The following is a 26010-nucleotide window of genomic DNA, read 5'->3' on the forward strand; positions in this document are numbered from 1 at the left end:
GAAGTGATTTAAAGGATTTTTCTTTTATTAGTATCTTTCATAGCCGATGTAAGTTTAATATTGTATATTGTAAGTTTAATCAAGTTGAGTGAATGAAACTTATCAAAACAATCGATTAGATTATTATAGACTTACAGTCTTACATAGTTTTGAAGTTTTTTAAGTATAATGAAACCTAAAATTAACTAAATAAACTATTAGAAATATAGTATTAGTCTATATATTAATTAATATTAATCAATTAGATACTTAATCGATCGTTTAATAAAGATTTAATTGGAACTTGTCTAATATAGACTTGAAGCTATGTCGTTAAATTGTAAGTGAGATTGAATATTGTAAGTTTGATCAAGTTGAATGAACAAAACTAATCAAAACAATCTATTAAACTATCATAGACTTATTGTCTTACATAGATACTTAATCGATAGTATATTAAAGTATATTAAAGATTTAATTGTAACTTGCAAGTTGTCAATTATTATGAATTCAACGAAATTAAACCACTAATAACGAATTAAAATTTTATTTAATTATGTTTACATAATATATAAGTTATTTAATAACCTCATAATTATAAATAATTCTTATTCAATTTTATTGCTAATTAGCTTTTTTAAGAAAATATTCATTAAAATAGTATTTACCATTAATTAAATTTAAGCCATTGATAATGTGTAATGTGGATGAATGAATGGTTTTGATAATGTCCACCTCTTCTATCTTTAAAAACTTTCAATAACCAATTACATACAACTATAAATGTCACATGGATTTTGGATTTTAACCATTGATTTCAAAATGGTTTCAATCTTAGCCCTTCATTAATATTGACATAAGAGTAAAAAAAATAAAGAAAAAGAAAAAAAAAAGAAAAAAACTAAGCCTAACAATACTTCACATTTCTAATTCTGCTTTCTAACTTCTAAGCTAATCTAAATCTTCCTTCCCGCAAGTTTCCTGCTTTCCCAAAAAAAAGACTGCTGCCTGCCGCAAGCTAATCTAATTCTGCTTTCCTCACCGTCACTGCCTGCCGCCGGTGGCTCTGACACTACAGTCTGGCGCTGCTCCTGCTTGCTGCTGCTCACGCCTCACTTGGTCGAAAGTCGAGGGTCGACTGTACTGTATTCCTCTTCTACTCTTTACAAAAACCGTAAAAATCAAATTTTTGATTTTTTTAGGTATTTTCACTCTTAATTGTAATCTTAATCTTAATCTTAAATTCTTAATCTTGTTGTTCTAATCTTTATTGTTAATTTTGATTCTTGAATTTTTAATAGAATATTGTTTCTTGATTTTTTTTTGTTTATGTTTTTTGAGTGATTGAATCTTTGTTATTGTTAATGTGTTTGTTAATGTATTTGTTTATCTTGAATACTTGAATTATTGAATATTTCTTGATTTTAGATATATGTGCTTCGAGCCCCGCTACACCCGCCTACAAAACAGCAGCAGCTGCTGCCTTTTCGTTCACCACCACCAGCAGCTACGGCTGTCTGCACTACCACCAAGGCCCACCGTGGTGTCTTGACCCTCCTGTGAACGTTTTGTTCATAGCTTTGAAAGTTTTGTCCTTCTTAGCTTTAGTTTTTTAATATTTAGCTTTGAAAGTGTGTACATATATAGAATACATTCAAGATTGAATTAGTATATAATTATTTTTTATTGCTTTAGCCATGAATTCAATTACTCCAATAACTGTGTTTATATATATATATATATATATATATATATATGTATATATATATATATATGTATGTATATATATATATATATGTATGTATATATATATATATATATATATATATATATATATATATATATATATATATATATATATATATATATATATGTATATATATAGAACTTGTGTTCTTCCTTTTTCCGTATTATTAGAAAACTGAAATTGGACTTAATTTGCTAAATTTAGGTGAAAATTTGATTAGGATTTATAACAGTTCGATTTACAATCGGTTCGGGTTTGTATCAGTTCGGGTTAAAAACAGTTCGATTAATAATCGATTCGGGTTTGTATCAGTTGGTTTAAAAACTGATCGATTTTAATCGGTTTTAGTCATGTTACATTCGGTTACGTGCATAATTCGGGTCGGATTTGATTCGGATCGATCACTGTTCAGTTCGGGTAACATCGGTTAAGGTTTATATGTCGGTTATAAAATTCGGTTGCAGTTTGAGTTCGATTTTGCCCTTTTCGGTTATCAAACGGTTCGAGTGAAGTATCGGTTCGTGTAATTGCGGTTCGGAAAACCTTAAAAACTTACATTTTTTCGGGTCAGATAATTTTCGATTCCGGGTCGGATTTTCGGGTCGGGTTTGTTTTGAACAGCTCTAGTCCTCGTGATGATTTCAACAAATATGAGGGTTACGAAACTTGGCACACAACACTATTTAGTATATATTATTGTGTTGAAGTGGTTAGATTTGAAAATAATAGTCATATGCTAGAAATTACGTGCAAAGTTGCGATACTATGGGTTTTATAGGTTTTTAAGCTTTTCTGGCACTTTCGCGCATAAAGTAGCTCAAACTTGGTTTGTTTTGCAAGAGACTTGGCACACAACACTATTTGGTATATATTATTGCGTTGAAGTTTTAGAATTGAAAATAATAGTCATATGCTAGAAATTACGTGCTAAGTTGCGATTTTATGGGTTTTTAAGCTTTTTTTGGACTTTCGCGCATAAAGTAGCTCAAACTTGGTTTGTTTTGCACGAAACTTGGCACACCACACTATTTGGTATATGTTATTGCGTTGAAGTGTTTAGAATTAAAAATAATAGTCATATGCTAGAAATTACGTGCTAAGTTGCGATTTTATGGGTTTTTAAGCTTTTTTGGCACTAACATCTATTTTTCTCTTAGTGCTTTCGACAAGCTAATAATACCGTTGATTGCGGCTACTATACATTCAAATGCATGGACGATATCTTACAATCTGTGAAGATGAGGCAGGACATATAGGATCAATTGAGTTTAATTTTTGAATGATTGGGACAAAGAAAAGGGAATCCAAGAATTAATATCAAATGGTACACAAGGAATTGTTGAATTGTTTGTGAGCAGGGATGGCAATGGGTCTATCTAGATCGGGTGTAGGCTGACCTGGATTCAGATTCGTTTTCATGTTCAAGATCCAGATTCGGACTTGGATCCGCAGGTCTAGATTTTCAGATCCATATCCGAATCTGTGGATATTGCGGATCCAAAATCGGATGCGGGTCCAAAATGGGTCTGGCTTATTTTTTGCATTTAGAGTAATTTTGGATCGTATTGAGATTGCGATATTCATAGATTAATGATAATAATACATATATAAGTTTACATAATTTATTTTATAACTACTTCACCAATTGCAATTTAAAAAGTATGTAGTACTTGGCAAAAAATCCTTAAACATGCAACATTGTTTTGGAGGACTAAAATAAACTTGCAAAAAGGCTATCTGTAAAAGATGCTCAAGAAAAAAAATAGTATCCACATAAAGGACATACCAAAACATCGTCATTCCAGTGCTTTATATAAGGTATCATCAGTTATGTACGAGCTGAGCGGCTTACGATGCCATTAGGGGATATTGGGGAATTTGGGAAGGGAATTAGTATTAGGGAAGGGTTTTAAGTGGGACAGCAACTGGGCTTTGGGTATATAGCCAAGTAATATTTAGGGTTTATAAAAAGAAAACGGATCCTCCGAATTCACGGGTCCGGATCTGGACATTTTTTTTGAGATCCGGACCAAGACCCGTGAAATACAAATGAATACAGATCCGACCCGGATCCGTCAGGCCTAATATTTTAGGACCCAAACCCGCAAAAACGATTATGGATCTACGGATTCGGGCCAAGTTCAATACTCAATGCCATCCCTATTTGTGAGTGAAGTATAGGGATATTCATGTTCAAAAAATTTAACATGACAAAAGGTATGTGTTTTTTCAGTAAGAGGATCGAGACAATTATAAGCACTTTGAGTTTAGGAATAACCAACAAAAATACAAGCAAGAGATTTGGGTTGTAAATTATGATTATTATAAGGACGGAGCCATAGATCAACCTAATAATTTGGTTGAATTTGAAAAAGTTAATAAAAGGGAGATTTATTTTGAAGAGTAGGAGTTGATAATCGATTAATGAGATATGTAACAGTAATGAAAGCTAAAGGCCAAAACTTAAGTGGTAATTTTGAATAAGAGAGTAGAGTTAGACTAGTTTCAATAATATATATGATGATGTCTACGTTCAGCATACCCGTTATGCTTCGGTGTATGAAGAGGAGAGGTTAAATGAGTAATGCCACATGATGAAAAATGAGGTTGTAACTTAACATATTCACCACCATTATCACTAAAAATTGTTTAATTGGTAAATTACTAGGAGAAAGATCAAGAAAATTAGAAAAATTAAGCAATTTTGTAGATGGATGACCAAGACGATGGTGCCAAGTAGAGGAGGTACATTTGGAAGGGATGGCCGAATAGACAACAAATGAGAACAAGGAGCAATTATGAACTCCTTGAGTAGTGTTGCCACTTATTATAGTGTAACGGCCCGGTTTAAGTGACCCGAAAATCCATATGAAAATACAGATTCCGGTTCACTCTTTGGACTCTAGAGAAAAGTCTTCTCTAGGATCGTCAACGTTCCGTCGATAAAGAAATATAACTAAAACAGAAAACAGTACCAGCGTGAAAGAAAATAAGTCAGCGGAAGCTCTTACGTACAACTCGAGAGCCCAAAGGCCTCTAGACAAACTAATTGAAATAAGCGAAAGCGAAAAGAAAACAACACTATCTCTTGTTACATAAGTTCGGAGTTTCTTTCTACTCATAATCCAATACAAAAAGGTAAAAACATAGTCTTGATGATTACAGGTTCAAAGTCGAGACCTCACTCCAGTCCCCACCTGCAATCAACCTACTAGTCGTCGTATGACAACACGTAGTAGGTTCCAAAGAAACAATCCAATACACATCAGAGACTTCATACAAATATTAACCAGGTTGAAAACAAGCAATGTGTTTATCCTAGCATGCATAGGCTCTAATACATTCATTATTGGTTAATCCCAACTTGTAACGTTGCCCGTCCTGTTCGGGTCGTTCAAGTATAAATTCAAATCTTTTGGAGGAATACACTTGGGAGAGCTAATCCTAAGGCAACCACCGACCTAAGACATTGCCCGTCCTGTTCGGGTCGTCAAAGGCTAAAGTATGCATACCCCCATGGTGATCGTAATGATCCAAAACTGCCATGGGAACAATAATTGTAATAATCCAAACCAATACGTTAACCCCTTTGGGTAACATAATCCAACCAAACGTCAACCCCTTTGAGTGACAACACATAAATTCTCAATTTCCAATTAATTTCTTTCAAATTATTTGAAGTGTCTAATCCTTATGTGATTTACAATGTCTCGATTAGGAATGAAACAACACTACTTGCACAACCACATAAACAGTATGGTCTAAGCGCGTACCTTTAAGCGCTGCAACCAAACGATGTTTAATCACGATAGAAATTTCACCCTCTTATGAATCGAGGTCCTAAATAACACACACACACACAAAACGATCACGTATTAGAATGTGTTTACACCTTTAATCCACTCCATACTACTAAAATATTACTAGGACTTGATAATTTTAAATGTTTTCATCAAATTCCCAATAGTTCCAAACTTTAAATTGTAACCAGAAACTTAAATGGTCGATTCGGACAGTTTAGAAAATTCAAATGGAAAATCCGACTCGTCCTTGCGTTCGGAACGCGTCAATTACCTTGGGTACCAAATTTCATAATTTCTAACATACAATTACTATTTTTTAATTATTTTAAGCGTTTAACGAGTTTTTAACGCATCGGTACAATAAACAACAACGGAACACGACTAGCATTTCCGGGTCGGCACCATCACCGAGGCAGAAACTGCTGCTGCCCGGAATATATATATATATATATATTCTTTTTATTATTATTATTATTATTATTATTATTATTATTATTATTATTATTTTATATATACATTATTCAAATTATTAACCCTTTAAATCTCATGACCAACATAAATCTAACAAGACAACATTCTCGACTACTAAGATAAAACAACAAGACCAATCTTTCTATCACACAACCACTTGACATTTCCACACATATATTAATACACAAAACCACATCATCAAAGCATATAAGTCATCAAATAAAAAGAAACATGTCCATCCACAAAAATCCTTCAAGAAACTTAAAATTTCATAAATTATAATGATTGAATTAAATACTTAATTCTCTTAACAAATTAAAATTTTGTAGAGAATCATAAAACCAATTCACCTTTTTAAATCAAGACATATATATATATATATATATATATATATATATATATATATATATATATATATATATATATATATATATATATATATATATATATATATATATATATATATATATATATATATATATATATATATATATATATATAAGCACAATCCTTCAAACAAATCAAATTTTGCTAAAGGATTTATAAACTCTTGGATAACTACATTACTTGATCTATAACATTTAAATTTCATCTAACAAATTGAAACTTTGTTAGAGAAATATAGACCATAAAAGAAATTTATTTAAATCTCAATATAAACTTAAATTCTTAATTCTTACAATAAATTTAAATTTTGTTAAAGAATATTGATTTAAGGAGTTCTTTTCTTAATCCTTTTAACAAATTAAAGTTTATTAAAGGATTATTAGAGAAAATTTTCATATATAAAAGAAAAAAATACTTAATCCTCCTATAAGTCATAGGATATCATCATACATAAAATATAATTCATTTTAGAAATCTTGTATATAAAATCTATAATTAACAATTCAATTAAACTTACCCTTTGATCAAAATATTGGATGAAACAACAAGAAAAAAAAAATTTCTTTTGAGCGTGCCGAAACCAAGAGCAAAAAGGGAGAAAAAATTTCTGAATTTTTTTTTGTGTTTACTTGAAGTTTAAAATGGTGATGAAATCAAAGGGGCTTAAGGATTAATAGGCACTTAAGGCAATGATCATAATTGTGCCATAATACACAATTATGAGAGGAGTTACAAGACTCCTCCCATGCTCCACAACCGGCCACCCCCTCATATCCCCTAATTTTTTTTTTCAATTAATTGATTAATTAATCATGATATTGCATGATATTGTTAAAACCGAAAAGAAACACCATGCGATAACATTGTACGTGATAAAACTCGTTACCGTTAAAATTTAACTTACTTTATTTCTTATAATTATCTATGTAAAATAATATAATTTAATAATATATATTTATTTTATTTTATTATATTATCTTTTTATACCCGATAAATTACAGGGTTTTACATATTGTTTGATTGGTGGAGATATCCTTGATGATAAAAAAAGTAGAATAGAATGAGATTTGGACAATATTATCTAGACATAAAACAAGTGAGCGTTATCTCCTCACATAAAACCCATTATATTCTCACATAATAACCCATGAGATATAGTTTGTTATTTTCCTTGTCCCTCTTATTTATCTCATTGATATTGCATCATTTTCTTTTCAGGCGCTTTCTTAAGAGGCTGTCTTTTGTAAAGACGACTCTCAAAAATCCAGTGCAAATCTAATTTATGTTAATTTTTAATAAAACTGTTGCTAAAATCAAAAAACAAACGCGAGCGTGTTAAGTGAAATGTGAAAAATCACATAATATATTTAGGGTAATAACAACATTTATTTGGGGTTATAACATAATATATTTCTTGTTATTCCAACATATATTTGAGGGTTATAACATAATTTATTTGGGGTTATAACATAATATATTTTTTACTATAACAATATATATATTTGAGGTTATAACATAATATATATGGGTTTATAACATCATGTATTTGTGATTATAACATAATATATTTGGGGTTATAACATAATCTATTTAGAGTTGTAATAATATATATTTGAGGTTATAATATAATATATATGGGGTTATAACAACATATATTTGGGGTTATAACAAAATATATTTGGTGTTATAAAAATATTATACCTAAAATATAGATCATTATATAGCTAACTACATAATTTTGAAAATCCCCAAATACATAATACAATAACCCCAAATACAGACCATATATACCCAAATATATACTATTATAATTCTAAACACAAATCATTATCTACCCAATTATATAATGTTATAACTCTAAACACAGATTATTATATACCAAAATATATAATACAATAACCCCAAACACATAATATTATAACCCCATAAACAAAACCATTATATACCCAACTATGTAATATTATAACCCCAAACACAGATAATTATATACCCAACTATATGCGCGTGTTTAGAAAGTTTAATTAATTTTTCTTTTTTTAAAATTCAAAATTGGGTCAGCCCAAACTTAAGACGTCTTTGCAAAAGACGGTCTCAAGTAAGAATTTGTGTTTTCTTTTTGGGCAATAGTAACAGTTTTATTTTTTAATTCTCATCCTTAAATTTCTACATGCTATTACTCTATTTTAACTTCTTATTTATATTGCCCACTTATTTGTTGTATTATTTTGTAAAACTCATTATAGCCTCCATGACATTCATATAGTCCTCAAAAGGTGTTATATTTGTTAAAATTTTTCATTGAAATTTTTTTGAGCGTAGCCATCATTAGAGATGAGAATGACGTTAATTGATCACTTTAATATTATTTTGACTTTAACTTGAGATTATGGTGCTTTTATATGTCATTTTACTAAAATAAAAAGAATTTAGTTCTTCATTTTACAAACAAAAAACTGTCGACATTGCCGCAAAATTCTCTTAAACTTTTGTCCATTTATTGGTATCTATTGGTATCCCTTGAGACTCTAAAACCTAAATTCGCCCTTGATTGCTCCCCTTGAATAAGTATACGATACACTTATACTACTAGAGTTCTCTAATTCCACTACAAAACTAGCCACAATCATGTTTCAAAGTGCTGATGGCAGGTTCATATTTCAGAATTGCATTGCACAACAAAAAAATAAGGAGTTTTTAGAAGCAACTATCTAAAAAAAACACGAAGTTTTTTGACATTTTATTTTTAACGCTTGGAAGTGTCGAAAATAAAGCTAAAAAAGCGTCTAAAATGCCCACCCTAATTCAATCAAAAGGAAAATAAAAATTTAAAAAAAAAAAAGGAATTCTAGGTAGAATGAAACACACGTTTTTTCTCCTTTAGAACATTAGAATTCTCTTCGTACTATTATGTACTCTCTCTCTAAGATAAAACCCTAAAACTACCGCCTCCACAATCCTGTCTTCGTCTGCCACTGCCGTCTGCCGCCACTTCCGCCTGCCCAATCCCTTGCCCTCGGTAGTGAGCCGCCTTTCCGGCTGCCGGCTGTTTGGTTGCTGTTTGTCTCAGAAAACAAAAACCTTAAAATATTTGTATTGAATTTGAAATTTGAGGTTTTCTACAATTGATGTTCTCCATTCTCACTTATCAGCCATTTTCTTTGACATAATGTGAGGAAAATTTTTTATTGAATTTGAGATTTAACTTGTGATTTTGTTGCCATTCGTGTGATGTTCTTCACCTTCTTTGCTATTTCTTTTTTTTTTTTTTGTTATTTTATTTTTGGTTTTTTTATTATTCGTAATTTGGGTTGAATTAAGGCTTTTATTATCCGTTGATAAGGTTCAATTTGGCTATAATGTTGTTGTACTTTATTATCGCTTTCTATTTCCCACTTATGTGTTGTATTTAATTCAATCAGTGTTGGTGACATGCAGAGACGCCACTTCTATTTGCCTTCTTCATCTGGTAAATTTTTCTGATTCAATTCTACATCTTTTTGCACAGAGAATGGTTTTCTATCCATCTTTTTTTTTTTTTTCTCTTTCCACTTTAGGAATTCCCGTTTTTAACTCGCCTTTATTAAGCTTTCGAGTTGTGCAATTGGGGGATGCTTTGGGTAAATGAGTAAGAGTCAATTGTGGATGTAAAGCACTGCAGCATCTTTAGGACTGTGCCTCAAGTTCTATTTGAACATTAACTGCACATTACCTATATAAGTTCTAGTTGAACATTTTCTAGTGGGAAAATTCATATAAGGCTAATTTTTTAGTTTTTCAAATGGATCTTTAATGATGGGAATATGCTAGCAGGTGAGCAATGACTAAGTTGCCGTGTTTCTCACCTCGTCGTGAAGTAGTAGGCAATTTTTTGTTGGTGAAGTTGAAACTATTTCTTTTGTTTCGCAGCCTATACTCGAAGTTAAAGCAACTATTATCTCTCTTGGCAAAAATTACCGCCTTGTTCGTATAGCTTCTGAAGTGAAAGCAAAGTCTCAGTTCATGAGGCATGAGAACTTAATGTGATTGAACAAAATCCCCTGTTTTCATTGAATGAAAGGCTGGGAACTAAACGACTACCGGCAAGAATTTGTATTATTGATGGCTACCTACAAAAAGTTGAACTTATATAAAGTCAATTTTATTTTTGTGTAATTTTTTTTATTAAGAGGTGTATATAGAAGTAGGAAGTATGTACAAGTTTAGAAGTTGAGACTTGGCTTATTTCGTATTAGAAGTAGAAATGATTTAAATTTGTTGTAATATTTTTGTATGGAGTACTCAGGTACTCTTCTGAGCATTAAAGGGAGGAATCAAACAAACTTTATTAATTACATGGGAAATTTTAAGGTGAGCAGAAGTTATGAAGAGAACTTGCTATATTTGTGGTATAAAGTAGCATTAAGAATTGATAAGCCATAGTCAGCACTAAGTTTTGTATATATTCTTCATGTGCCTGTGAAAAAATGAGAATTAAGTTTGGATTTTGTTATTGATCTTGTGATGTTTTGATAGTGATTAATATATTTCTTTAAATTGTTTATTTATTTGCTGATTTTAAAGTGATTTACTTATGCAAATGAAAGATAAATGGGAAAGACATTGCCTTTGGTGGTTGAAACTTGGCAACTACAACGCAAACTTGTGAATTTTAGCTAATTTTTAGTTTTTGTATTCTCTTTCTTTACCATGTAATTTTTGGATATCGAATATCATGGAATGATTTTGAGCATATATAATTACTTTTACAAGATATATTAAAGAAATATATAGAAGTGCAAGTTTTTAATTTGGCTAGTTCTTGATTACATTAAAACTATTTAATTAATTTTAACTTTTGATTAGTTCATTAGTCTTTTATAATGGGGTATAGCATGTATCAAGATTTTAGACGCTTTTTTCCGTCGCAAAACTTTAAACGCATAAAAGCGTCGAAAATTTTTAAACGCATTAAAACGTCTAAAAGTGAGCACGTAAATTGTGTTTATAAGGTGTGTAAATATATTTTAGACAATCTTAAGCGTCGGAAAAAAAATCTCTTTTAGACTAAGAAAACCATCTAAAATCAAGCGTCGAAGATTTGTGACGTTAAGTTTTTAGATGCTTTCTGAAGCGTCGAAAATATAATTTTAATTGAGGCTCAAAGATATGTTATATGCTCTAACACGCTCTCTCGCACGAGAGTCCATGGGCTAAAAGTGTGGATACAGCACAGACCTTCCTTATATTTTGCGCTAAATATTCCACTTTAAATGAGGAGTGGTTGTGATTTGAACCCGTAACCTTTTGTCACGTTGGCTCTGATACCATGTCAAGAAACTAACTCAATTAAAAGCTTAATCTGATGATTGAGACGCCAGAATTTATTATATACTCTAACAATAAACCAATTAAGTTATTAATCACAACAAAAATTATTTAAAAATATAGAAAGTATATTTTAATAATTAAATTGACCATAAATGAGGAAATTCTAAGAAAAATACAAAGCTCACATTGGAAGTTTAGAACGTAACAACACAATTACAAAGGACTAGAATAACAACAGTACAATACAAACATAAAGTACATCATCAGGCGCACATACTGCATGCCATCTTTATTTAAATTTCTAAACACACCATTAACTTAAGTTTAACTTAACTAAAACTTTTTTGTGTTCACCAATCCTCAATCCCGAGACCTTGATTCCACACATCTCTAGCCCTTTTTGCTCATCCTGCATCAACAAACACCAATGGCAAACAAATTTTTAGCTAAACGGTTTTGTATACTATTAAAGAAAAATTTCCGTTAATAGTCTAATTTTTCACCTATCAATTGTAAATAATCTCATCTTTGAATTATTTTCTAATAATTTAACATTTGTAATATATTTATTCACAAGATACCAAATTACTAATTATAGGTAATAATATGGTATGCTGCCAACAAAATAAAACAAAGGTTGCAATATTTATAGCGAACTAAGGACAAATCAAAAAGTGGAATTATTCACAACGAACGAGCAAAAAATTGAATGATTGATTTCAACTTTTCCTACTTTTAATTAATATTGATAAATAAATCAAGCTTATTATAAACTTAATCCAGTTTTATGTATAAAACGATACATTAGAGAGTTGTTTACTCGTTTGTGGTTTTAATTTATTTGTTGTTTCTATAAAAATGTATAATTAGATTCTTTTAAATGCTGAAAATATTATTGTATTGAATAATAGAATTAATTAACAACAAGTGGAGACCTTAAAACGTTTGTTAGCTACAACAAAGGTTTTGGAGTTTTTCATTATAAATTAACAGGAAATTCCACAGGATAGTATCAAACTTTTATTAAACGCGAGTGGTAGTATTTTTATAGGATTTTACCACGTGGTAACATTCAGTTTATGCACTATTTAACTACTATAGTATTTTCCGTTAAATTTTTAGCAATTTCCGTTTAATTTACTATTTTGACGTTTCTACCCTTATTAAGTGTTGGTTGTTGTCTTTATATCTTTCCCTAAACTATTTTTATGCTTTTAAATGTTTAATTACTTTTTTGACGTTTAATTCATCGTTTAATTTATCAATGCCCTTAAATGTTGTAAAAATTTTGTTACAACTTACAATATTTGAAAGCGTTAATGTATTAAACGATAAATTAAACATTTGAGAGCATAAAAATGGTTTGGGGCAAATTATAAAGACAACAACTAACACTTAATAAAGGTAGAAACGTTAAAATGATAAATTAAATGGAAATTGACAAGAATTTAACAGAAAATGCTACGGCAATTAGATAAGACATAAACTGAATGCTATCATAAGGAAAAATTTTATAAAAATGCTACCACTTATGATTCATAAAAGTTAAATGCTATCACGTGGAACTTCTCTAAATAAAATCTATTTTACTTTTGCATACTTTTTTCAATAGACGGGAGTAATTAATTAACAAACCTTATAAATAACAAAAACAAACAAATGTATTATGGAAGAAAACTTACAATTTTAATCGCTGTCACTGTCACTGTTACTGTTATAACCATGATGGCCATGGCCATAGCCATGACCATGGTGTTTGTGAGATGACATGCCATGTTTCTTTATCTTATATCCACCAAATCCAGAATGATGATCACCATGGTGCATGTGACTCTGATGATGTCCCATTCCAGAAGCATGACCATGTACCATCCCAGGAACATGATGAACATAACCATGACCACCAACATGGCCAGAAAATGGGGCCATGAGGTGGCTGTCATGGGGTTGATGATGGCCTACACCCATGTGATGATGATTATCATAACTGTGGTTGTTGTGTTGATTAGGGTAGAATGAAAATGGGTTCATGGTTACTTCAAATTCAGCTGATATTACTTATTTTGGGTGTTTTTTTTTTTTTTTTTTTTTTCCCTTTTTTATGTTTATTGATCAGCTGATTGTAACGAAGAGATTTCTCGATGCACATATATATATAAGTGTTGGGATTCTGGTATAGAGGAGTGAGTTAAACGAATATATACTCTTTTTTAACTTCTAAAATTTTTTAGTTGTGCCACTAAATTTTTATTCTCTGTGTCTCAAATTAATTGCTACATAAAATTCTATATTATTGTATTTATTTTTTTAAATTTAGGAATACTGAAAAAAAAATCTTACCCTGAAATGGTTTAATAAATGCCCTCAAATATATATATATATATATATATATATATATATATATATATATATATATATATATATATATATATATATATATATTATTTTAGATTATTTCCCTATCAACATCCAAAGAAAATTTTGAAAACTAAAACCCACATTTGTTCAAATATCAATCGTGAAATTGAGGATGTGTTTTGGGATTGGAATATTTGAGTTTGAGTTAAAAAATTAATATATCAGTTAATGAATATATTCTAAACTTATCATTGGGACCTTCACTTCTATCACTTTCAAAAAGAACTTCCAATTTTGGCCGTAAATTTGTCATATTAATTTGGAGAATCTAATTAAAATAATGTTTTCTTTTTTTTTTTTGGTATTTGATTGGAATAAGATCCCCCATTAATTGATTATAATAACCAAAAAAATTCGGTGGAAACAAAAGTTCAGGTATATATCAACGGTCAATTTGATTGATATCAATAATAGTAATAAAAATAATTTATCGTCTAAATATTTAACAAATGTACTATATCATTCCCCTAATAATAAAATATTAGTCATAATTTTTTTCACAAATTTTAATTATATGCTATGCGTTCGACTTGTCAACAATACTACCGCAATAAGACCCTCAACGTATGACCGCCGGTGATTGCTTTGCGCATGATTACATATGAGAGAGGCTTATGAGCAACACCAACAAATTGCTGAGTTGATGCGTTAATCTACTTTTGTGAAGAAATACTCGCCTAAAAGTATGTGAAGAAACACTTCGATGTTATTAAAAACCTTGAACAAATTTTTAGCATGGCACACATGACAGGCACAGGCTTCCCCTGAATTGATCCACCAAGATGAATTATCCTGCACAACATTCAAGCATGAGTCATTTTAGTTTTAAATCCAAATTGGATTCACCAAATCAGTTTGTGTTTGGAGTGCCTTTGTTTTGATGCTTTTGGCTTGAAGAAGACAAACCTTTCATCTTATTTTTGTAAACATAGCAGTCTTTCTTGTGGTGTTCAGGCTTTTAAAATTCTCAACTCTCATTGTCGGATTTCTTTGTGGACTTTCCATTGGAAAATTTTTATGTTTACCCTTTTTTAACACTTGTGGATGCATTTCCTTAATTACCATGTTCAACTATGTTCACCATATCCTTTGGATTAGAGTTAAGTTGTCCGGATACCCAATTCTTTAAGGAGATGGATAGCTGATTTAGTGAGATTCATATCCTTCGTTTTATGTTTAAGAGAACATTCAACATCTTTTTATGTATGGGGTGATTTGTCAATAATACCATAAACAACAAATATTTCATCCATATTGAATTTATATTGCTTTATTTTAACATATATCCTTTAAATCTCATGAAGCTGATCCATGATAGAGCGAAAATCAAAAACTACTTTTATTATTTAAGAAATTAATATTCATAGCCCTAAGTGGTATGTATATGGAGCAGAAAAAAAAAACACAAATATGAATCAATATCAATTGATGCATAATTTGATGATAAATTTCCAATTGAACTAATGCTACTCTTATATATATATATATATATATATATATATATATATGATGTCCTTTTAGATTACCTTTTGGTGTTCTGCCCTCTTTCTTCTCTCGTTTCTTTTATTATTAGTTTTTTGTTTTCTTTTATTGTTGTGTAGTTGGTTTTACTTATTTATTTAATTTATAAGCATTTAATTTATCTTTTTCGTGTAGTTACGTCTCTTTATCTTTCTCGAGCCGGGGGACTCCTTTGGCCGCGCTCTCCTTTATGGGTATGAGTTGCCGCTGTCCTTTCCTCCCCAGACCCTATCCATAGTTTGATGATATATATATATATATAACTGTTATAGAACAAACAAGAAAAAAGACTAGTTTAATAAATGAGAGAGTCCATTTCCTTATAAATCACACACCAATTGCATTTTAGAGACAATATGGGACAACAAACAATATATTTTATTCTATTTTTTGGATGAAATCCATATCTTAAAACATAACATTACAAATTCTTTCATTCAACTACAATCTTCAATCAATATGTTTTATTCTTGAACATGAAATATCATAATCCTTAGCTGCTCACGTGTCAGCATCTCTGCATATAATTCCCAAAGTAAACGGTTAGGTACACTTCAACAATCATCTTAAATATTTTTAGATATTTGTTGTATCAGAGTTTAACGTGACAGAATATGTCATGACTCCAAATCTAATTTAACTTTCACTTGAAGCAGAATGCTTAGCATCAGCTATGAGAAGAATTTTTGCTACTTATGTATAATTCTAGCTTAAATGGTTTTGTGTGAGCTGAGCGTGATAGAATGTATTAAACTATAGAGAAATTATCAATGGTATTTTTGTATTTTTGCACTTTATCTTTTGTATTCCTGTGTGTTTTTTATTATCAATAATACCCCCATTATTTCATGCTAATTACAGCCGTGATATTAATCACGTTTTTGCTGTTATTTTGCCGTTAAATTCTTTTACAAACAAACTGACCATGGTTTATTTTTAAAAGAATTTAACGGCAAGATAACAACAAAAACGTAATTAATGTCACGATTTTAATTAGAATTAAATATTAGGGGTATCAATGATAATCAAAAAAAATATAGGGGTGCCAAAGATAAAGTGGAAAAATACAAAGATATCATTGATAATTTCCCAAAAATATATTTAAGGATTCAACCATGGTTATCAGAATTCCGATTCCGATCAATGATCGTACGAGTCTACAATCCAAATGTTAAGTAGGATCGTATGATACTATTAAGATCAAGAATATGAGTGATTGGATTAACACAATCATACGATACAACGATCTAATTCTACAAAGGTAGTTTTAATCATAAATGAATCTTAAACTCTACCTTTTATCGTATATGTAAGTATAAGTCAAATATATATTGTCTCTACAATTTAGAAAATTCATGTACATACTAATTTGCAGTTCATAAATAATAATTTAAATTATTTTTTACTGTTGAAAACTTTAAAGATGAATTAAAATGAACAAATATAACTAATAATCAATTTATAGAATCTTACGTTCTTATGATCTGATTCTACGAATTTCGATTCTACTCCTTATCAATCTTAGGTAAGATTCCGATTCTAACAACAATAAATTCAACTATCAAACTTTTGATTGAGTTGGTCATATGCATACTTTACAAAAATAAATGGGAGATGAAATTTATAAGAATTCTTACTTTTAAGTGTTTATTAGCTCCTTCCTTGTGTTGATGACTCTTCTTAACATGGTTTATGACTACCCTCTCCTCGATCTTCCTTTCGATAACAATTGTTTCCGATTCCTCAACATCGGAAGCAATTTGAGATCCATGCCCAAAACATTGTCTTAGCTTATGACCTCGAGGATGACTAACATGATCATGGTACGTTGCATGCCCATTTTTATACTCATGACCTTGCTTATTATGGTGCCCTACATTGGGTTGATGCTTCTTAATAGCATGATCATTTTTATGTTCATTTCCTGGTTTCTGCCAGAAGTGTAAATGATGTTTTTTCTCATTGTTTTGTGCTACATTTTGGTGTTTATTTTGATCAAGTTGTGCATGCTTGCACATTTGCAAGGTAGCCATGCTTGCTATATGTTTTTCTAAAATATAAATTATATGGAATTAATTGATGAATTGGTACATAATGAGAAGAAATTAACATGATTTTTATAGTACTTATGTTTTAGTGGGTATTTTTCTTTTTCCTCCACTCTTTCATTTTATAATCTAATATTGCATAATGGACTTAATGGTACATATTCTTATATGATCAAGTGTTATGCTTATTGTTTTATTTTAATTGTACATCACTTTTCATATGATATTAAGTCGATTTAAAGAATCATATATATAAATATAATGTTTTTACGATTTTCATATAATAAGATATATACTAATTAAGATTTTAGCCGATCTCAAACATGAAGTCTTCATCGGTTATATTGATGAACTCCTATATGGCTATATCACATTTTCTGATTTAATCAATTGTCCTTAGCAATACTAATTTATATGTTTTATGCTTATTGTTTAGGAACTACTATATGGTAAACATTTTTTTAATGTTTATCCGACCCAGATCATGCTCGAAACCGAATTTGTTCCGGCTAAAACCTACTTAACCCGAACAAATTTTAGATCGAACTGCTGTAAACCTGAACCAATTTTTGACATAAAAGTATGATAGACTCATATTCAATCATCTTATTAGTTAATCTAATAAAGTGTTAGATATTTTAATAAATTAAATTTTATAAATACATGGTTTCATATATTTAGAGTAAATAATCAATGGTTAATGTTTACTTTTAATCGAATTAGATGAAAATTGATAGAAATTTATAATTTTAATTTCCAGTCAAACAAGTAAAAATAACAAAGTAATAATGATTACTAATTGATTTGCATTTTAACTATCTTGCTTTAAGTATCTTGTCATCAATTAAAAAATGACAAACAACTTAATTTGATATTGATTCAATCGATAGAAATTAATAATACGTAGCCGAATTCTGTTTTAAAAAAAAACAGAACCCGATCTGTACCCGACTAAACCGAACCAATTAGTAACCGATGACAACCCGAGACCGATTGACACTCGATATGAACTTCAACCAACACTAAACCGATGCTAACCCAATAGCTTGAATAACCGATCTCTAACCGAACCGTGACTAACCGACTTGACCCGAGTGTGACCCGTTGCAACACACTACCGAAAAATAACCGATCCGAAATACAACCGAACCGAATGACACCCTTCCGAAATCGACTCGATCACCCGAATGAACACCCCTAGGTAAGAGTATAAATTTTATAGTGCTAATTCTTTAGTCCCTTTAAAACCGTATAATGATGATTTTTGGGTTTTGTTTTTTTTGGAAAATCAAATTGTGTACCGTCGAATTTGAGTGTTTCGTCATTCTACGGACTTTATTTTCTCATCACTTCATTATTGAATCTTGTCCCTCTTCAATTATTTTAATGTTTTATTTTATTACTTCATTTACATTATTAAGGGGTTTAAAGTTAAATCATATACTTCTACTAGAAATGTCAAAGATTCTTAATGTTAATAATAATTTATATAATTTGTAAGTACTTATTAATTGCAAAATACTTCATGTATCCTAAGTAACAAATATCTTTTTTTTGTGGGAAGACAAAAAACGTCTGATCAACTTAGTATTCAAGAATCCAGAAAACGTGCAAGGGAGAATGTGGATAAAGATAAGAAAGTTGTTATGGCGGTTGTAGGTTTTTCATGACTGTTGTTGTGGCTTGGTTTGATTTGAAGTATGGAGTAAAGGAAATAACATGGAATCAATAAGAACGTACAAATAGAAGAACAATTTGGATGGACACATTGATGAATGATAGAATATGTAGACGTTGTTTTGAGAAATTATGCAATATTTTACAATCCAAGGGTAGTTTAGTGACTACAAGATATGTTACAGTGAAAGAAATTGTTGCAATGGTTCTTCATGTTCTTGCATATGATTTGAAAAATAGAGCAATACAACCAACCTTTGCTCGTTCTGAAGAGACTATTAGTTGACAACTTCACGTAGTCCTTAAAGCACTACTCAAGCTTGGAAAGTATTATATAAAGCCATGTAATAACCAGAGCAATTACACAAAGGATACAAAGTGGAATAAGTTTCAGGTAAGTCATAGTATTAAAAATAAATCGATGTCTTTACTTTCTTAGGAGGTTTGATTTGTAGTATTAACTAGCATAAACCATATTAGGGCATTGTTGGAGCTCTCGATGAGACTCATATTAAAATGACTGTGCCTATTGAGGATCGAGCTTGCTACCAAGATAGAAAGGGGGACATTAGCACTAATGTTTTAGCTGCATGTGATTCAAATCTTTGTTTTACTTATGTTTTGCCTGGTTGGGAAGATTCTGCTTCGGATCCACGCGTTCTTTGTGATGCTCTTCAAAGGCCTAATGGTTTGAAGATTCCTAGAAGTAAGACTTTATATGTGTAACAACAACCTAATAATTTACACCAAATGTAAAATGAAATGCTAATATATGTATAATAATTGTATAATGTAGATAAGTATTTTCTTGTGGATTTGGGATTTGCTAGCGTTGAAGGTTTTCTAGCTCCTTATAGAGGTACGAGGTACCATTTGAATTTGTGGAGAGGCACCGCTCCAACAAATTACAAAGAGCATTTTAATTTACAACATTCTTCAGCTCGAAACACAATTAAAAGGGCTTTTGGGTTATTGAAAAAGCGATGGAGTATAATTAGAGATCCAAGTTCTTTTCAGAAAAAGACTCAAATAAGAATTATTAACGCTTGTTTTATTCTTCATAACTTTTTGAGGGATGAAATTATGGATGAAACAAGTCTTATTAATGAGGTAGATGAAGATTTACTAAATATAGAGACAATTGATGAAGAAGATGTAGAAGATGATTACATTTTTAGTATGCAATCAAGTAATGAGTGGAAAGTGTTTAGAGATAATCTTGCTCAAAAGATGTTTGAAGAATATCAATAGCGAAGGACACATGTTACTTGAGATTTTAGTTAGGAGAAATTTGTCCTAAATGTCTTAAATGCTTATAGATATTAAGCTAGATTGGAAGTCTTATTACTCTCTTAAGTATTATTTGAAAGAACAACTTAATTATGTATTTTTATTTGCACTGAAGTCTTTAAAGTAAGTTGTTTTGTTGGGTACATGAAGACTTGTTTAAAATCATATGGCTTCATTATTAGCATTGCTACTCGTAATTGTTCATATGTAATTGTTTCACTGCATATTCTGTAATTTATCTTTATATTGTTGAGGACATACTTGTTAATATTGATTGCCTTTGCTGAGACATACTTTTAGCATTCATCATGAAGAGATCCAGAAAAGAGTAATGGTACCACAAAAACAACCAAAACGATCTTATCTTATTTGGAACCAACAAATGGATGTTATACATATCTCTACTTTGTTTGAGCAAATTAGTGACGGAAATAAAGGCAATGGAGAATTCAAACCACAAGCATATCAAGTTGTTGCTGATAACCTAAGGAACCAATTGGGTTTATTGGCTACCACCGAACATGTAAAGAATCGAATCAAAGTATGGAAGAAACATCATTTAGTTATCACATATATTCGCACTTACACAAAGTTTAAGTGGGATGATGATAAGAAGATGCTTGTTATCCCAATTGAAGACCACGAGGAATAGAGTGCCTATTGTAAGGTACAATCTTATAAATTGACTTCATCTAAATATTTGCTAGTAATGTTCTTAATTAGTTTCAATTTCATATTATCATCTCTTAAAATTCTCCACCTTATTTTCAGTATTTGCTTGTCTTTGCCTTTTGTATTATTTTCGGCCCTTGGTTTTTATATTAATTTCAATGCTTGTGATACTTTTTATAGTAAATAAAAAGAAGTATAAATAACTTGTATTTTTGATCTTTATAATATTTATCTAGTAATTTTTTTAAATAGGTCAATCCTATGGCTTTTGCTTATAGAAATAAGAATAATGATCATTGGGATGAAATATGCACAATATTTGTCATGGATAGAGCTACGGGTCAAGAAGCTGAGCAACTTGAAGAATCTATGGCAGCTATGGAGAAAGAAAATGAAACTTGTAATGCATCTGAGGTAAACTCTGCATCATCTAACAAGAGGTCAAATAAAGATTCTATTGTGGACGCTATTTCTAGATTTACAGAGTCGTTTGAAAACTATCTACAATCAAACAAAATTCCACCTAAGCCCGATTCCAAAGAGGTTTATGATGTTGTTTCAAAGGTTGCCGGACTAGATCGACAAGAAGTCTTGAAGGAAACAAAGTTGTTTTGAAGGATACAGAAGAGTTTGGTATGTTATAGGAACTACCAGAAAATGAGAAATTAGACTGGGTGTTACTATGTCTTAACTCTTGAGTAGTTTTTTTCAAATTTTATTTTTGTTTATATGGATAGTTTGGATGTGTTTAGAGTAGTATTGACTATATTTTCCAAAAATGATTTTGAACCATTATATTTGATTAAATGTTACTATTGAATTCAAGAATTGTAATTCTTTATTTTTGCCAAACAATGTTAGAATTTAAAACTTAGAAATCGAAAATCTCATTGATTCCAAACAAATTTTAGGATTTGTAATTATGGAATTGAAAATTCTAAGATCTTCCAAACAATAAATTTGAAATTGAAATTTAAAATTTAGAAATTCAAAATTGAATTTTAAGTTTTCAATTCAATTTTTAAGTTATTTTGTTAATTACATAATAAACTAAAAGAAGGGGAGTATACGTGGAAATCAAACTTAACGATCTTAGATACAAAAATATTATAATTGCTCCAATCGAAACCAGAGCTGGTATAAAAATAATTTAAGTTGAATGGGCGTTAGTCTAGAAGATATGTGGGAAAAGTGGGTGAATGGAAAATAGGAAATAGAGGTCCATCTTCAAAGTCGCTTGTTTTGATTGTCATAAATTGTAAACAAAACAGAATTAACAGATCCCTCTTCTTGGGTTCTACTTCTAGAGCTGGAGACTAAGCAAATAAAAAAAGGAATGGGTCAGTCAAATGATTGAATCAAACAACCCATCAATTTAGAATCAATTTATATATATATTTTTTCAATTATACAAGGCAACTAATCCACCAAATTAGAAACCCCATAGTAGTCGCCACATCTCTAATTATAACTTAGTAATTCAGATCTACATCCATGGTAGAAATAACCAATAATCAAAACGAAACACTGAACCATATGAATATGGCAGATAATGAACCAAAACAGGATGAATATCATCACAAGATTATAAGCACCAAACTAAGCAGGAAAAAGACGAGCCGCTCATTCAAACTGCGCAGTGAGACCTTAGATTCCTTAAGGCTAAGAAGGGTGTTCGACCTTTTTGACAAGAATGGAGACGGTGTGATCAGCTTGGACGAAATCAAACAGGCACTTGTGCTGCTGGGTTTGGACGATGATGCTGATTCTGATGCTCGTGCTGATGCTGATGATCATGAGTTGAAAGCTATAGTAAGTGACTTCATTAGGCCTGGGAACAAAGGATTAGCCTTTGAGGACTTTCAGGCCTTACATAACTCATTGAACACCAATCTGATCTTGAGAGATCTGCATCCAAATGAAGTATATGATGAGGAAGATCAGGTTGAATCTGATCTGACTGAAGCTTTTAAGGTATTTGACTCGGATGGGGATGGGTTTATTTCAGCTAGTGAGCTTCAGCAAGTTTTATCAAAGCTTGGCTTCCCGGAGGCTCAACAAGAGCTTCAACATATCCAACTTATGATCTCTTCTTTTGATCATAACCATGATGGTCTTGTTGATTTTGTTGAGTTCAAGGTCATGATGTCTCGTTCCCTTCTTCTTCCTTCTAATTAATTAAGTCTGTTTCTTCCAATTTGTTTTGCTTAGCTTAATACTCTCATGGAGTATCGGGTCTTGTATGAGTTGGTGTTAGTATCACTTCTTCAGATCAAGATCCTGAATTCGATTCTCATCTAGTTGTAATCCACTATTCTCAATCTAGCTATCTTGTATTAAAAAGAATAGTTTTTATGTTATATTCTATTGTAGTTTAATGCAGATGGAAAATTCATTGAATTCACATTATATATGAGGAGTCATTCTTCTTTAGATGTGGATTTGGTTTCTTTCGCCTTGGGATGTTTTGTCATTTTGTTAGAGAAATGTACATATCAATAGCTACTAACAAATAAAATGGTTTACTTTACAAATTGGTGTTAAAGCTTTTTGATTTAGAACCTATTCAAAAAGGTATTATTAAATTTTGCTATTCTTCTCAATTATCGTCACCCCTTATATAATGAATTTCCAAGATTACCCCTGCATAATTCTCGAACGCAACAACCCTAACATTTCTCTAAAAACTCTCTTAAAACACTCTATAAACTAAAAGAGGCTTAAATTGAAATCGAATCACAATGGTGAACCAAAAGAACACAAGTCGCACGCGACTAGGCCAATATATATATATATATATATATATATATATATATATATATATATATATATATATATATATATATATATATATATATATATATATATATATATATACATATATATATATATATATATATACATATATATATATATATATATATATATATATATATATATATATATATATACATATATATATATATATATATATATATATATATATATATATATATATATACATATATATATATATATATATATATATATATATATATATATATATATATATATATATATACATATATATATATATATATATATATATATATATATATATATATATATATATATATATATGGGGGTTGATTTTAAAGTAAGTATTAGTTACTCGTGTGAGATCCCATTTCTCATTGAAAAATATCAAATTAAGGAGCTCATATTATTATAATATATGTTAGTTGGTCTATTTAATTCATGTATGGAGTGTGTTAGTGTTAATGGTGACTTTAGTGCACCAAATAAATTCTATGCATTAGTGTGTGCATAGAGATGGAATCCATGAATGAATTAAATGGTTGATTAAATTGGTATGCGGAGTATAGTGTTTAACTGAGTGTGTTAAATGCATGAAGTTATGGAGCATTACAAGTGACTTAAACACAAAAATCATGATGGCATGATGCATGTTCTCACTACAAAAAAACATGGAATTTTTAAAGAAAAAATGTTGTTATTTTTGACGCTTAACAGTGTTTGAAACTATATTTTCGACGGTTGGGAAAGCGTCTAAAAGACATGGGTTACAAATTTTCGACGCTTTTTTTTCCGATTGTTATTTTGGTAGATACTAAACGAGGTTTTCGACGCTTTTATCTGTTAAAAAAAATTACGCGCCCAAAACAATTTTGCAAGTTTAAGCGTTTAGACGCTTTGAAGCGTGAAAAAGAAAATATTTTTGACGCTAATAAGAGTGGATACAAAAAATTATTTTAGACGCTTTATCATGTGAAAAATGTTAAATTTTTTAGACACTTTTATATGTCTAAACGAAAATAAACCCTTCAAAACTATTGTGATATGGATTTATAGTTTAGACATTTACATGCATTGAAAATGTATTTATGTTTGACAACCTATCATCAACCAAATATATATTATCTTTTTTATACTTTATAAAATTCATCAAACATACATAATTACCAACAAATATCATACCAAATTAATCCTATCCACAAAAGTATTAGAATTCGAATAAACAACACAAATGTTTATGTTAAAGAGAGTCAAGTCTAAAGCTAAAAGTTAGTAAAAGGCCATTAAAATTGTTTTCATTATGTTGCAATTTCCGCTTTATTATTAAGACCTTTGCAAAAGATGATTTCTTGGTCATAATATGAACATCAGCAAGAATCTGTATCAAACAAAATGCACAATTTTAGCAAAAATGCATACTCCCCCTTTGTGATTCAAGGCCAACAATTATTTTCAAATATAGGATTGTTGTAATACATTACATACCTTAAAAAAAACTCCCCATGAGTCATTATCATATCTACATCCAACTGCAAGTAGTAAATACACTTCTAACATAAGCCCTAAAACGTATTGAAAAAGATTCGATGGATGATAAAAATAATAATGATTTTTACTTGTCCTTTGATTTTTCTATAACTGATCTAAGAAAGAAGATAAACGATCAAGTTGAGTGAGAATTTGTACATTTTGAGCTTAGTTCTTCAACTTCTTTATTTTTTTTGAAGTTGGGAAGTAATCTCATCATTTCTTTTTTGTAGTTAGGAAATAACTTCATCACTTTTTCTCATGACCTCATCATTTTTTCTCTCAACAGACAATAGGTAAGATTTAAGACCCATTACATCACTTGAAGTACCACCACAATTACCCATTTTGCTCTTTCGTAATTGAT

The 26010-nt window shown here is 30.2% G+C and overlaps 2 protein-coding genes and 1 long non-coding RNA gene across 3 annotated transcripts; 2 read left to right on the forward strand and 1 right to left on the reverse strand.

Moving 5' to 3' along the window:
* Positions 1-9247: 9247 nt before the first annotated feature.
* Positions 9248-10876, forward strand: LOC130809433 (uncharacterized). The gene is made up of 2 exons (XR_009040809.1): positions 9248-9555; positions 9807-10876. It is a non-coding gene; the product is annotated as an uncharacterized LOC130809433 (long non-coding RNA).
* Positions 10877-15990: 5114 nt separating this feature from the next.
* LOC130809434 (uncharacterized) lies at positions 15991-17704 on the reverse strand. Its single transcript, XM_057675217.1, has 2 exons — positions 17271-17704; positions 15991-16150 (listed from the first exon to the last, which is right to left on the reverse strand). The coding sequence occupies exons 1-2, from the start codon at positions 17664-17666 to the stop codon at positions 16142-16144; spliced, it is 405 nt and encodes a 134-aa protein (XP_057531200.1). The 5' UTR covers positions 17667-17704; the 3' UTR covers positions 15991-16141.
* Positions 17705-22475: 4771 nt separating this feature from the next.
* LOC130809435 (probable calcium-binding protein CML43) lies at positions 22476-23726 on the forward strand. The gene has a single exon (XM_057675219.1). The coding sequence runs from the start codon at positions 22815-22817 to the stop codon at positions 23496-23498; it is 684 nt and encodes a 227-aa protein (XP_057531202.1). The 5' UTR covers positions 22476-22814; the 3' UTR covers positions 23499-23726.
* Positions 23727-26010: the final 2284 nt, after the last annotated feature.

Source organism: Amaranthus tricolor, chromosome 3 (genome assembly GCF_026212465.1).
Source record: "Amaranthus tricolor cultivar Red isolate AtriRed21 chromosome 3, ASM2621246v1, whole genome shotgun sequence".
NCBI classification, from domain to species: domain Eukaryota; kingdom Viridiplantae; phylum Streptophyta; class Magnoliopsida; order Caryophyllales; family Amaranthaceae; genus Amaranthus; species Amaranthus tricolor.

Coding starts and splice junctions, on each gene's coding strand:
- LOC130809435 (XM_057675219.1), top strand. CDS start 22,815: ATGGTAGAAATAACCAATAATCAAAACGAAACACTGAACCATATGAAT.
- LOC130809434 (XM_057675217.1), bottom strand. CDS start 17,666: ATGGCTACCTTGCAAATGTGCAAGCATGCACAACTTGATCAAAATAAA.